This window comes from Oreochromis aureus, linkage group 3 (assembly GCF_013358895.1).
Source record: "Oreochromis aureus strain Israel breed Guangdong linkage group 3, ZZ_aureus, whole genome shotgun sequence".
NCBI lineage: Eukaryota > Metazoa > Chordata > Actinopteri > Cichliformes > Cichlidae > Oreochromis > Oreochromis aureus.
The window spans coordinates 128,241,087-128,253,898 of NC_052944.1; the positions used below are offsets into that span (position 1 = coordinate 128,241,087).

A 12,812-nucleotide genomic window follows, 5' to 3' on the forward strand; every position below is an offset into this window, starting at 1 on the left:
CCCCAATAATCAGATCCAGCCAATATAATTTCATCATTGCAGTTTATAAAATTATGAATTATCTTGTAGAAATAGCTTGTTGATTTTCTTTAATCACTTTAACCTCCTAAGACCTGAACTCTTCCATGGCATTCATTTTTAATTTCTCTTTGATATTTGGGCTTATTGGGGCGCGATGAATGTAAAAACAAAGAACTACCAGATTTTTTGTTTTTAAGAAAAATGAGACCCACATATGAGGATATTCGCTTAAAATTTTGATAGAACACTAGCAGTATAATGTTCTCGTAAGTGGATATCAGGCCCTTGTAGAGCAAAATTGAGTATTTTGGTCTAAATAACCCAAAATAACCCAAAATGTGATGTCCACATATGTGGACACCAGGTCATAGGAGGTTAATTATTACCAGCAAAATACTTGGCTTTCTCTACCAAACCTTCACTATTTGCTGTATGTTTGTTAGCGCAGTCGCTGGTGCTAACTAAATGCTTGCTAACTGAACTATGGAGACATCAGACATGAAAAGAGGCGAACAGGTGACACTATTTAATTGTTGGTTGAGACCAACCGCTTTTACAAAGAAAAAAGTCCGACCCAAAGGAGGTAAATACCTGTGTTGTTAAGTTAGCTGATGATTTGTTGACTGGAGTTGGTTAGTTAGTTGTCTGATTGGCAGCCGAGCCTCCTGTGAGGAAACGCCAGAGGCTGCCAGTGATGTAGCCGACTGTATAGGATCAATGTCAGTTTCACTGAATTGTAACTTAAGTAGCTTTTTGCTACAATACAGTCACATGTGTTAGCATCGTTTAGCTATCTGCCATCCCTCCTGTTTAACTCTGTCATTGACAGCTAGCTGCTGATGGTTAGTTCAGAGCATAGACAGTAAGGTTCAGAGACGACTCCAATCATTTCCAGCACACACGCCTGCACACACAGACCTACGGTGAATGACACTGCATGTTTGTAGGCTTGTTAGTTACACAAAGATGGAGTCTATGACTGAAACGCTGAGTTGAGGATTAACAGAAACATCTGGTTAGCTGTTCTTTAGCTTATCTCCAAAAAAATCTGAAATACTGAATGTAAAATAATTGTAATGTAAGAAAAAGGAAATATTTGCCCTGTTTGTTGACGTCTGCCACCATAAATCACTGCAAACTTTGATGTTAACTAGGATGTCCTACATTTAGCTTGTTGATTAGCTACAATCACAGCATTATAGTGGCCACTGAGAAAACTCCTTTCTTGACACAATAAAATCATGAAATAATAAATGTTTTCCTCAGAGGTAGAAACATTTCAAGGTGTTATAACAAGGAAATTGGTGATTATACCCAGGAAAGGCAAAAGGTGTTTCAAATGCTTTCCAGCTTCTTAGTAAGGGAACATGCATTCTCTAAAACCATGTGAATATCCCACCTCTGTCACACCATTTAAACATTAACTGAGCTTTTTATATCAGGTACAAGAGGTTTGCAGAGCAGGTGATCGAGGGACACAAGGAAGCAGAGGTGAGGAGAGAGGAGGCAAAAGAGGAGGTGCAGAGGAGAGTGAAGGTGGTGACAGAGGAGGTGCAGAGGAGAGTGAAGGTGGTGACAGAGGAGGTGTAGAGCTTGGGCAAGAGAAAGGAGGAGGTGACAGTGTGTCAGATGAGCAAAGAGAGAAAGGCTGCACATGGATGAGCAAGTAACATAAAAACAACACAAATAATTGTGCGTGCAAACACACTGTCAGAACACTGAACTGATCTGTGTTTGGTTCACAACAGTCAGACAAATGAGCAGGTGAGAATGCAATGATATATTCATCCATGTTTTATTTAACAATGTCAATAATTTTGTTAATATGTGCAATATGTCTGTGAAGGTTCTCAGTCATCCAGGTCATCGTAGTCTAAGGAGCTTGGAAAGAAAAGCATCTGGACTTCTTTAAGTTGCTTGAAGACGTTTCACCTCTCATCCGAGAAGCTTCTTCAGTTCTAAGGTCAATTGGTGGAGAGTCCCAGATTTAAACCCAGTGGGAGTTTCCCCCCAAAGAGGGACAAAAGGACCCCCTGATGATCCTCTACCTAATCACATGAGCCAAGGTGTGAAAGCGGGTGTGGGATCTAATGAGCCAGGGTTTCGGGTGAGCTCATTGTGAAACCTGGCCCCACCCTATCATGTGATTTCCTGAGGTCAGATGACCCAGGATGTGAGTGGGTGTTAAGTCGTCTGGGGAGGGAACTCAAAACTGGATTATAGATGGCAGACAGTTGGTGTCGTAAACCACCACCTCTGTTCAAAGATGGTCGCTCACAGTGGACGTAAATGGCTTCTTTCACTCCTCTTTCAAACCATCTGTCCTCTCTGTCCAAAATGTGAACGTTGGCATCCTCGAAAGAGTGACCTTTGACCTTTAGATGCAGATGGACTGCTGAGTCTTGTCCTGTGGAGGTGGCTCTTCTATGTTGTGTCATGCGCTTGTGAAGTGGCTGTTTGGTCTCTCCAATGTAGAGGTCTTGGCATTCCTCGCTGCACTGTACAGCATACACCACGTTGTTCAGTCTGTGTTTTGGAGTTTTGTCTTTTGGGTGAACCAGTTTCTGTCTGAGTGTGTTGCTGGGTCTGAAGTACACTGGGATGTTGTGTTTGGAGAAAACTCTCCTGAGTTTCTCTGATACACCGGCTACATAGGGGATGACAATGTTGTTGCATCTGTCTTTCTGGTCCTCCCTCGCTGAATAACTTGAATAACTCAAAAGATATAGACCAAAAACAAATGTCCTTTACAGAGGACATAAATAGGCTGGTTCTCATGAGGATATTGTGTATATGAAGTAAGTGTCAGGAGAAAGCAAGACAGACACAAAGCAAACAAGTCGTTGTTCCAAAGAACGTCAAAGAAAAGTAAGAAAATTTTTTAGAAGCATCAAACTGACGGGAACGATCAGCAGTTGAAAAAATGTTGTACAAAGTCATCACAGCAGATTCTGTCAGCAATGTTTCACATATTTCTTTGATCTTATAGATGGATCGTACTGCAATGAATGATCACCTGAAACAGGTTTTTGTTTTCTTCCTGGATATGACTCATTTAAAAACTATATTAACTGCTGGAAGTCATGAAAACAGCATTTGGACAAACATGGAAACAATCTGTCATGTTGTCCTGTGACAATAAGTTTCCTAACATAGCATTTAAAGTCTGTAGTTCTAATCTAAGAGTTGTAGTTTGATCAGCAGAGACCAGAGCTGTGAACGTGACTGTGGTGAAGCTTCACTCCTGAGACTGAACTTAGGAAATATTGTGAAATATTTAAGCTCTGTGCAGACGTCCTGGAGCCTTCATCTCACAGCTGCTGCACACAGAAAAAAGTCTGATTAGTTTAACTCAGGGGAAAACTTGTCCTGATCCAAATGAGGTTGCAGGAAAAGAACAGGAGAATCACACACATAAATAATAAATGAATAAATACTGGAGCTACTGGAGTCAGTGTGGACATAGAGTCACCAGGAGAACCGAGAGACGCTACAGAAGCTGATCTGTTAGTGTTTCCTTTGATCGCTTCCTTTCTTTCCTATCTCTCCTCCTTCTTTGTAATTGTTGTTTGAGTTGACACTAGGACCAGTGTGCAGTGTGGATTCCCCTCAGACTGAGTGGGAGAGTGTTGGCCCACTGCATGACCCCCTGACTCTGACCGAGTCAGTGGTGGGTTGATTGTACTAACTTCTCCTGTGTCAGCCCCTCTCAACAGTTTCTGACCATGTTTCTGTTGTAGATATCCCAACAATGCTATTGCTAAAGGCTGCATAACTAATACTGGGACAAGGCTTACATGTTGTGTTAAATAATAAAGAATCAGCAAAGACAAAGACCTGTGTGTGTTTGATCCTGCAGCTCGAGCAGCTGTCAGAAAACCACATCTGTAATGTGGCACCGAGTACAGTCTGACTGAAAGCTTTTTACACATTTTACATTCATTCATGTTTTAGCTGCTTAGAGTTGGTGCTGGAGGGGAACCTGCTCATCTTGGATATGTTTCTGTAACTAATCAGTTACTTCTTGAAAATGACCTAAACCAAGCTAATCTGCACACTGACTGGAAAACATGAAGAATATAAGCAGCACCCTCTGATGGAAGACTTTTATTGTGAAGTATTTGCAGGAAGTGTGTATTCATAGCAAACTGCAGGCAGATCACTGAGTGTTTAATAAGACAGGCAGACAGGAAAAGCAGCTCATTAGTGTTGATGAAATCAATGAAGCATCACTTTGTTTCCAGACTGAACGCTGCCTTCAAACAGAAAAATATCTCCACTTTACTCTGTGACCATCAGAACTTCTGCACCATCTTTTACATTTGAATAGTTTTTAGCAAACGTTTTAGTGATGAAGAAATGTGTTCACAGAGAGAGGAAGAGGAGTGGTGTTTGTGAGGAGGAGCAGCTGTCCTGCTGTGCTTTGTGTCAGGACGTCCTGAAGGATCCAGTCTCTACCAGCTGTGGACACTGGTTCTGCAGACAGTGCATCTGCTCATACTGGGACCAGCCTGCTTCATCAGGAGACTCCTCCTGTCCCCAGTGTGGAGAAAGATCCAGAAGCAGAGCTGGACTGCAGACAGCCAGTCAGAGCAGCTGTGTACAAAGTAAGACTGAACATCTGTCTGCTGATGGACTCATTTCTGAAAACTGGACTTCTTGTTGTTGTTCAGACATTGAAGAGTTTTCTTTTTGTTTCTCTTTCTTTCAGCAGATGTTGGTCTGCAGGAGGTTTTAGATGAATATAAGATCAGTCTGAGGAGGAGATGTGAACGTGTGACTGAAGGAAGTGATGAAACAGGAAGTAGAACCCTCCTCAACAGGATCTACACTGAGCTCTACATCACAGAGGGACAGAGTGAAGAGGTTCATACCCAACATGAGGTGAGGCAGCTGGAGACAGCTTCCAAGATGGACGCCCTCCATGACGCTCCAATCAGGTGCCAGGACATCTTTAAAGCCTTACCTGACCAACAGAGACCCATCAGAGTGGTTCTGACCAACGGCGTGGCTGGTGTTGGAAAAACCTTCTCAGTCCAGAAGTTCACTCTGGACTGGGCAGAGGGCTTGGAGAACCAACATGTCAGTGTGGTGGTTCTGCTTTCATTCAGGGAGCTGAACCTGATCAGAGATGAGCAGTACAGTCTTCTGGAGCTGCTCCATGTTTTCCATCCAACATTACAGAAGGTCACAGCAGAGAAGCTGGCTGTCTCTCAGCTTTTGTTCATCTTTGACGGCCTGGATGAAAGCAGACTTTCATTGGATTTCACCAACAGGAAGCTGCTGTCTGATGTCACCACAGAAGTCATCAGTCAGCCAGCTGCTGACAAACCTCATCCAAGGAATCTGCTTCCCTCGGCTCTCGTCTGGATAACTTCCCGACCCGCAGCAGCCAATCAGATCCCTCCCTACATGTGTCGACAGGCTAACAGAAGTACGAGGCTTCACTGACGCCCAGAAGGAGGAGTACTTCAGGAGGAGATTTAGTGATGAAGAGCTGTCCAGCAGAATCATCTCCCACATGAAGACATCCATGAGCCTCCACATCATGTGTAGTATCCCAGTCTTCTGCTGGATCACTGCTACAGTTCTGGAGCACATGTTGACTACAGAGCAGAGAGGAGAGCTGCCCAAGACCCTGACTGACATGTACTCACACTTCCTGCTGGTTCAGACAAAGAGGAAGAAGAACAAGTACCATGAGGGACATGAGACGAGTCCACAGGAGCTGACGGAGGCTGACAGGGAAGTTCTTCTGAAGCTGGGGAGGCTGGCGTTTGAACATCTGGAGAAAGGAAACATCATGTTCTACCAAGAAGACCTGGAGCTGTGTGGTCTGGATGTGACAGAGGCCTCGTTGTACTCAGGAGTTTGTACAGAGATCTTCAAAAGAGAGTGTGTGATCTTCCAGAAACCAGTCTACTGCTTTGTTCATCTGAGCATTCAGGAGTTTCTGGCTGCAGTCTACATGTTCCACTGTTTCACCAACAGGAAGACAGAGGTGCTGGAGGACTTCCTGGGCAACGATTATAATGAGTCAACTCTGGATGATTTCCTTGAGAGAATCATGCAGAAATCCCTCGAGAGTAAAAATGGCCACCTGGACCTGTTTGTTCGCTTCCTTCATGGCCTCTGTCTGGAGTCCAACCAGAGACTCTTAGTAGGTCTGCTGGGTCAGACAGAGATCAGTCCAGAAACCATCCAGAAAGTCACCAAGAACCTGAGGAAAGTGAACAGTGATAAAATCTCTCCTGACAGAAGCATCAACATCTTCCACTGTCTGATGGAGATGAACGACCTCTCATTATTTCAGGAGATCCAAGAGTTCCTGAAGTCTGAGAACAGATCAGAGGAGGAACTCTCTGAGATCCAGTGCTCAGCTCTGGCCTTCATGCTGCAGATGTCAGAGGAGGTTCTGGATGAGTTTGACCTGCAGAAGTACAACACATCAGAGCGGGGACGACAGAGACTGATTCCAGCTGTGAGGAACTGCAGAAAGGCTCGGTGAGTCCAGATGTGATCATTAACATCATTGATCAGTGTAGATCAGTAGTTTAGTTCTTCAGATATACACAGCACTAAACGACTCTCATTAATTTGAGTTTCATTAGGTTGAGCTAATGCTGATGTCACAGCAGCACATGGATTCACTCTCATTCCTACTGCTGCTCCTAATGACCAATGTCTGACTTCATTTCCTCATTAATCACAGAGCTCATTGTTCAATGTTTAGTTGTTGCTGCTGAAATGTCGTCCCTGTTTTCCGCTGATGGAATTCACTGCTGTGTTTTTGGCTGCTGTTTGCATCCCCGAGCTAACTTCTTGGCAAATGTCATGATGTCATCAGTGCTTTATAGACGGTGGGAGGTTTAGGTTGTAACCACAAAGTGTTTGTGTCCATACGCTGCAGCCTTCCACACCATCCTTTATTGTACAGACTCAGCACAGAGGAGCTCCAAGGATCCCAAAGAGTGGAGAACAGATTTGAAGTGTGTCACATCCATGTAGTCACAGCTGTTTCCACCATGTTTCCACTGATATTAATCCTGTTCAATGACACATTTCATATCAGTGAATATGTTCTTTAGGACGTCCACTGACATGTTTAAGTGTCCTGCTGGAAATCACTCAAATCATCCATGAAATCCATGAAAAATCCTTTTAGTGTTTCTAACTTCACCCTCTGTCCCCCCTCTCTCTCTCCATCCTCCTGACTGCATCTTTCACTGATAATCACACAAACATCGTATTCATGGCCTAAAATTCATATCGCGGTATAATTTGAAGCACGTGCGGTAACGATATATATCGCAATATATTCTTTTCTTCTGTATAACGTATTTTCCACACTATAAGGCACACTTAAAATCCTTTCATTTTCTCAAAAATTGAGAGTGTGCCTTATGTATGAATTCTGGTTGTGCTTACTGACCTCGAACCGATTTTGGCGTGCAGAAATCTGTTAAAAAATGTTTTAGTACAACTTTGGTCAGCCACACTGCTTGATGGATTGTCAGAGCATTACGGCTGCCATAGTGAGGAGCTTCATGGAGTAATCTGGGTCCAAAACTCCGTCTGCTTCAGGTCCCAAAGTCAAGCGAACACTGAGAGTTAAAAACGGTCTAAATTCTTTCATCTTTAATAAAATCATCAGCGTTGCTGCTTTACCAGGTGTAACAATTAAGTTTAACATCCTGGCATCCATGAAAACAGAATTTATTCAATTTAACGGAGTTAGAAGTTAGCAGGAAGTTAGCTCGCTAGTTTCCACCTAAACATGACATACCATGTTGTGACTGAGAGATTTTTAAAACTAATTCAAATGTACAGCTCTGCTACCACTTCCAACATAAATGAAGACAGAAAACTAAACAGCAGTGACGTTTGCAGGGTTACTGAAGTTGGACTACCTGGTATATAATGTTGTGCTACGTGATTGCTAGCGACACAGCTATGTTAGCATAACATTAGCACAGTGTAGCTGGAGGATGAACGCCAACTTTTTTTTCCACTCAATAAAAGTTAACGTGAGGGATTCTGGTGGTCAGGGACAAATACAACCGCATAGCAGGATGCTATACACGGGCCAAACTGAGCAGCTGCGAGAGAATTCAACATTAATGAATCAATGTTACGGAAGTGGAGGAAGCGCAGTTTTTGGCTTTCCCCATATTTCAAAAGTGCTTAATCTCTTTGCTATGACTGTCGCCCAGCATAATTTGCAGATGATAATGGTTGTAGCTGCTGCGATGCTTTCGACCAAAACAGGCGCAGCTCGATGACATCATCAACATGCACTATCGTGGTAGAGCGGTATAGTCAAAATTTCTATCGTTGGCCAAATTTATATCGTCTCTATCGTATATCGTTTATATCGCCCACCCCTACATATTCAGCTACAAAATAACACAATAATAAAATAATGATCATCTGATGATCATTATTATAAGAGCAGGATCCATATTTGATATCAGAGTAACACACTGCTTGGTTATGTGCAGTCATCATCAGTGACTGTGGGTCAAACAGAAGCTCTCTGATTGGTTGCTGACCTTGGTCACCTGTCCACTCTCACCTGTTTGTGTTTGCTCTCTCTTTACTGTCTCCATCCTCTCTCTCCTTTCACTCCCTCTTTGTCTTTGTACCGTCACTCAGGTCCAATGGAAACAGTGACATTTACAAACCAATCAAAGACAAACTGATCCATGTCAGGTTAGAACAATATTCAAAGTGAATACAGGCTGCTGCTGGACACGGACAGGTAACATCATTTTGACTTGCTGTCACCTGGATCTGGACTCATAAACACTGAAGAACACAACAGGAATACAAATCATTTTCTGCCAACTAGCGACACACCAGCAGATAATGGCTTAGAAAGCTAAAATGAGCAAATAATTTCTGTGTTTAGTTCCCCTGAAATCAGATCTGATATCAGCAGCTCTGAGTTCATTCATCATTATTGTCCAGTGATGAGATTTCTGCTCCGTTTGGTAACAGTCAGCAGATTTTTCCTGCGTGTGGACGTGAACAGTCGTACCTGACAGCAGCATGTAGCAAACAGAGATCATCTTTCCAGCTGGAACTCATTCACTGAGCTGAACTCATTCAAAATGTTCTGGAGTCAAAACAGGAAACAGTCCAAATGTGTGTCTTCACTCTGACTCTGGATCAGATCTCAGTGACAGACAGTGGACATTATGGAAGCCTAAATGTGACACCATCTTCCTCCTTCATCTGCAGATTAAAGCCAAACAAAGATTCTCATTAAAAGTCTGCAGGTCTGAGAGAGACTCAATTGTTGTGTCATGTCAAACACAGTAAGAGGAGCTGAAGCACAGATGTGAAGAGCAGATGTTCATCAGATGATGACCTCACTCTGTTTTGTCTTCATATACATTCAGTCTGTGTTTATAATGCAGATTTCTGCTGTTACAATAACACACTTTATATTTTCTATAATCACAGACTGTGATTATAGAAGACACAGAGACTCACTGTGAAGTTGTGGTCTCAGCTCTGAAGTCCAACCCCTCCCATCTGACAGAGCTGGACATGAGTAGAAACAACCTGCAAGATTCAGGTGTGAAGCTTCTGTGTGCTGGACTGGAGAGTCCAAACTGTCGACTGGAGACTCTGAGGTGAGTTCACTGACTGCAGCTGTTGTTGTTTTTCTATATTTCAGATCTTTGATTGATGTTTGAAACTTTCTTTAGTTCCTAAATGTTCAGGATGTGTCTGAAGACAAATGTGAAGAAGTTTGAGTGCTTTCACAAATGTTGTGTCTTTCCAAACGACTGAACAACAGTTTTGGCTTTTGTCTCCAAATAGAAGTCACAGACTTGAGCAGGGTTCATTTTAAGGCTGACAGAAGTGGAGTGGTGACGGGGAGATGTTTGACAGGACAGTGTTTCAGCCTCCACAGGTTCATGTTTTGCTCCATCAGTCAGTGAAGATGAAGTCCGTACTGATGAGGCTGTAGAGTGTGTGAGGGATGTGAATGAGACTGTTGAAGAGCTGATGATAGCAGATAAAAACAGGCTGCAGAGACTTTGAGCTGGTGTGGAAACAGAGAGAAAAGAAAGACATGAATGTAAAAGCTAATACAGGTGAAGTTAGGAGCTGTGATGATGTTCATGGTATCAGAAGCTGATCTGGCTGCTACAGAGACAACCCACACAGCTGCTGTGGTGAGGTGTGTGTTAAAGCAGAGGAACACAGAGCAGCCTAACACAGGCCCAAACATGACAACAAAGCAGGATTCAGGCTCTGTGAGAGGATTTCAAACAGAAGCTGGAGAAGAGAAAGGACTCTGTTGGAATGACTACAGAAAGAAGGCAGCTGAGACCAGTCCAAGTGTTTCCATGGAGCCCAGTGTAACATTCATTTATACACTAACGTACACAGTAAATTTCCCAGTGTTAAATCAGCAGTGTTAAAGTGTATTTACTCTAATAGAGTCATTATAACGACAGCTGGAGCAAAACGCCTCCCAGTGTGGGTGATAATTCGCGGAGTTAAAAGACGCAGTGTCAATGTTACTCTAGAAAGCTCCTCCCACCACAGACTCCTTTTCAAACTGAGAGGATTTTTCACCGCGCCATTTTCTTCACATCAGTTACACGGTAAGTTGTTCATATTCACTTATTAGACCAACAATTTGACATTTTAAACACAAGTAGCATGTTAAAATAAGGTTACATTCCTCTTGTCCATGTTTATTATATATTTCATTTTGTACCTGAAGCAAATGTGACACTGTCTGTATGCTAATGTAAGGTTGTTAATTAGTGTTGGCTAAGACTGTAAGGATTGTTAATGTATTTCAGTGTGTAGTGGTGATTGTGTTGTGTTCTAGCATGTTTGAAATTCCATTAAATTAAACCCTCTATGTGTTGGGAGCTACATATTAACATTAGCTAGCTAACTAGCATTTTGGCTAACATTGGTGCACGGGAAATTCGCTTGTTATTGTTACATTTTAAATTATGTAAGGCAAGCATTAACTAATTAAAATTTTACACTAATGTTACATCTTTCACTTCTTTTTGGATACCTATCTATAGAGGTCGTTTTCAGTAAGGTTATTGTCTTATTTCAATTCCGCTGTCTTTAGCGATTTTACAGTTACAGTTATTACAACCAGCAGGCAGTATAAACTTGATAAAGTATCCAAAATATCCAGGATTCAGTTTGTAATGTTTTCTTTTATTAGTTTGAACTTAAGATGACAGTGTTTGTATTTGTAGTGAGTTAACTTGATGTTAACTAATGATGGTATTGACACAAGCTAAGTGGATAATAACACACGGTACAGAGTACCGCCCTGACTTTATCATCTGTACAGATGTAGTGTCTGAGATTCCGGGTTTTTGTAAGATCAAAAGTATTGTTGTGAAAGATGACATTGTATTGCTCTGCGGAAAACTGATGGAAACCCTGTGTTTTGATGACCATTATCATGCATTTAGGGTCAGACTGCGTCCCAATATGGTGCTGAAGGTGTTGAACATAAATGAGCTGTGTTGCTTCTTCAAATGAAGTATGGTCTTTCAGATTCCTCCCTGTATGTCGTTCCATATTGCAGTTTTATGCCAAACTAAACTCATTGTTTTAAAGTGTTTTATACACTACATGAGATGTTTTTATATTTTGAGCCTAACATAAAAATAAAGCTGTTAAATGTATTATCTAGTTGTGGTTTTTGCTTACTTGTTTTATATGTAAAAGCATTATTAAAAACCAGGTTTTCATGCTGCAAAACAGTGAATTGTGTGTAAAGGTAACACTACAGGAAGAGTTTTAGTAACACTACTTGGTGTAAAATTAATTACAAATTTTACTCTATGAGAGCTAATTTTTCACTAGAGATTAGTGTATGAATAACACAGTATAGAGTAACATCAACTCCCATCAGAGTTCTTTGAACCCCCAGTGTTAATTTCAAATAACTCCATTCAGTGTTAAAAATCAGTGGGATTTTACTCAAATAGAGTTAATTTATCACTATGATAGAGTAAATAATATGACACTACTAGTAGTGTTAAGTTGATTTAACACTATGCGGTGTTACTCAGTGTTAAATTTTTACTCTATTTAGAGTTAAATTTACTCTAAAATTTTAACACTATAGAAAGAGTTGATTTAACACCAATTCCGAATGGGACCAAATAGACTCGGAAACAGTGTTAAATTTAACTCTTTAAGTGTTAGTTTGACACTGCAAATTTTACTGTGTACAGAAATGAACCGGAAAATGAATCCATAGTTTCAAATGTAGAAATAGTTCTCAGTTCATTTACAGAGTTTAATACAGTTCATGAGGAAATGAGAAATGTTCAAAAAAGCAGCTGAGAAAAAATGTGCTTCACAAAGTTGGTTCCAATTCCAATAGTTTGTGATGCACTTGAACGCAGCATGAGCAGTTCACGGCCTAACCCCACAGACACTGTCAGTCTGGACTTTTCTTTTTACCTGTTGGCTGTCAGTGAGATTTCAGAGCAATCAGAGACTGTGGATCTGCATATGAAGTAGGGCTGCTCAATTAATTGAATTTTAATCTAAATTACGATCTGGGCTTTCAACGATCATTAAAAATGACTGAGCCGATTATTAGCACCTCCCTCGTGCTTTACTCTCGCGCTGCTCCGTGTGGCAAATCAAGCGCACCTCTCTGCGTTTCGAACATGCGTCACAACAATTAAGGGGAAAAGGGAAGGTAGCTAACAGAGGGAATCTCGGAAAGCTAAGCAGAAGTTATTTGGAGAGGAGAGTGACTGCCGTTGGTTGAA

General features: G+C 41.6%; 1 protein-coding gene across 1 annotated transcript; it reads left to right on the plus strand.

Moving 5' to 3' along the window:
• The first annotated feature begins 6,062 nt into the window (after window positions 1-6,062).
• LOC120438067 (NLR family CARD domain-containing protein 3-like) lies at window positions 6,063-9,305 on the plus strand. Its single transcript, XM_039608518.1, has 2 exons — window positions 6,063-6,525; window positions 9,265-9,305. Exons 1-2 carry the CDS (start codon window positions 6,089-6,091, stop codon window positions 9,290-9,292), a joined length of 465 nt encoding a protein of 154 aa, XP_039464452.1. The 5' UTR covers window positions 6,063-6,088; the 3' UTR covers window positions 9,293-9,305.
• The last annotated feature ends 3,507 nt before the right edge of the window (window positions 9,306-12,812 follow it).

Coding starts and splice junctions, on each gene's coding strand:
- LOC120438067 (XM_039608518.1), top strand. CDS start 6,089: ATGCAGAAATCCCTCGAGAGTAAAAATGGCCACCTGGACCTGTTTGTT. Junction 6,526..9,264: donor AGGAACTGCAGAAAGGCTCG/GTGAGTCCAGAT, acceptor CTTCATCTGCAG/ATTAAAGCCAAACAAAGATT.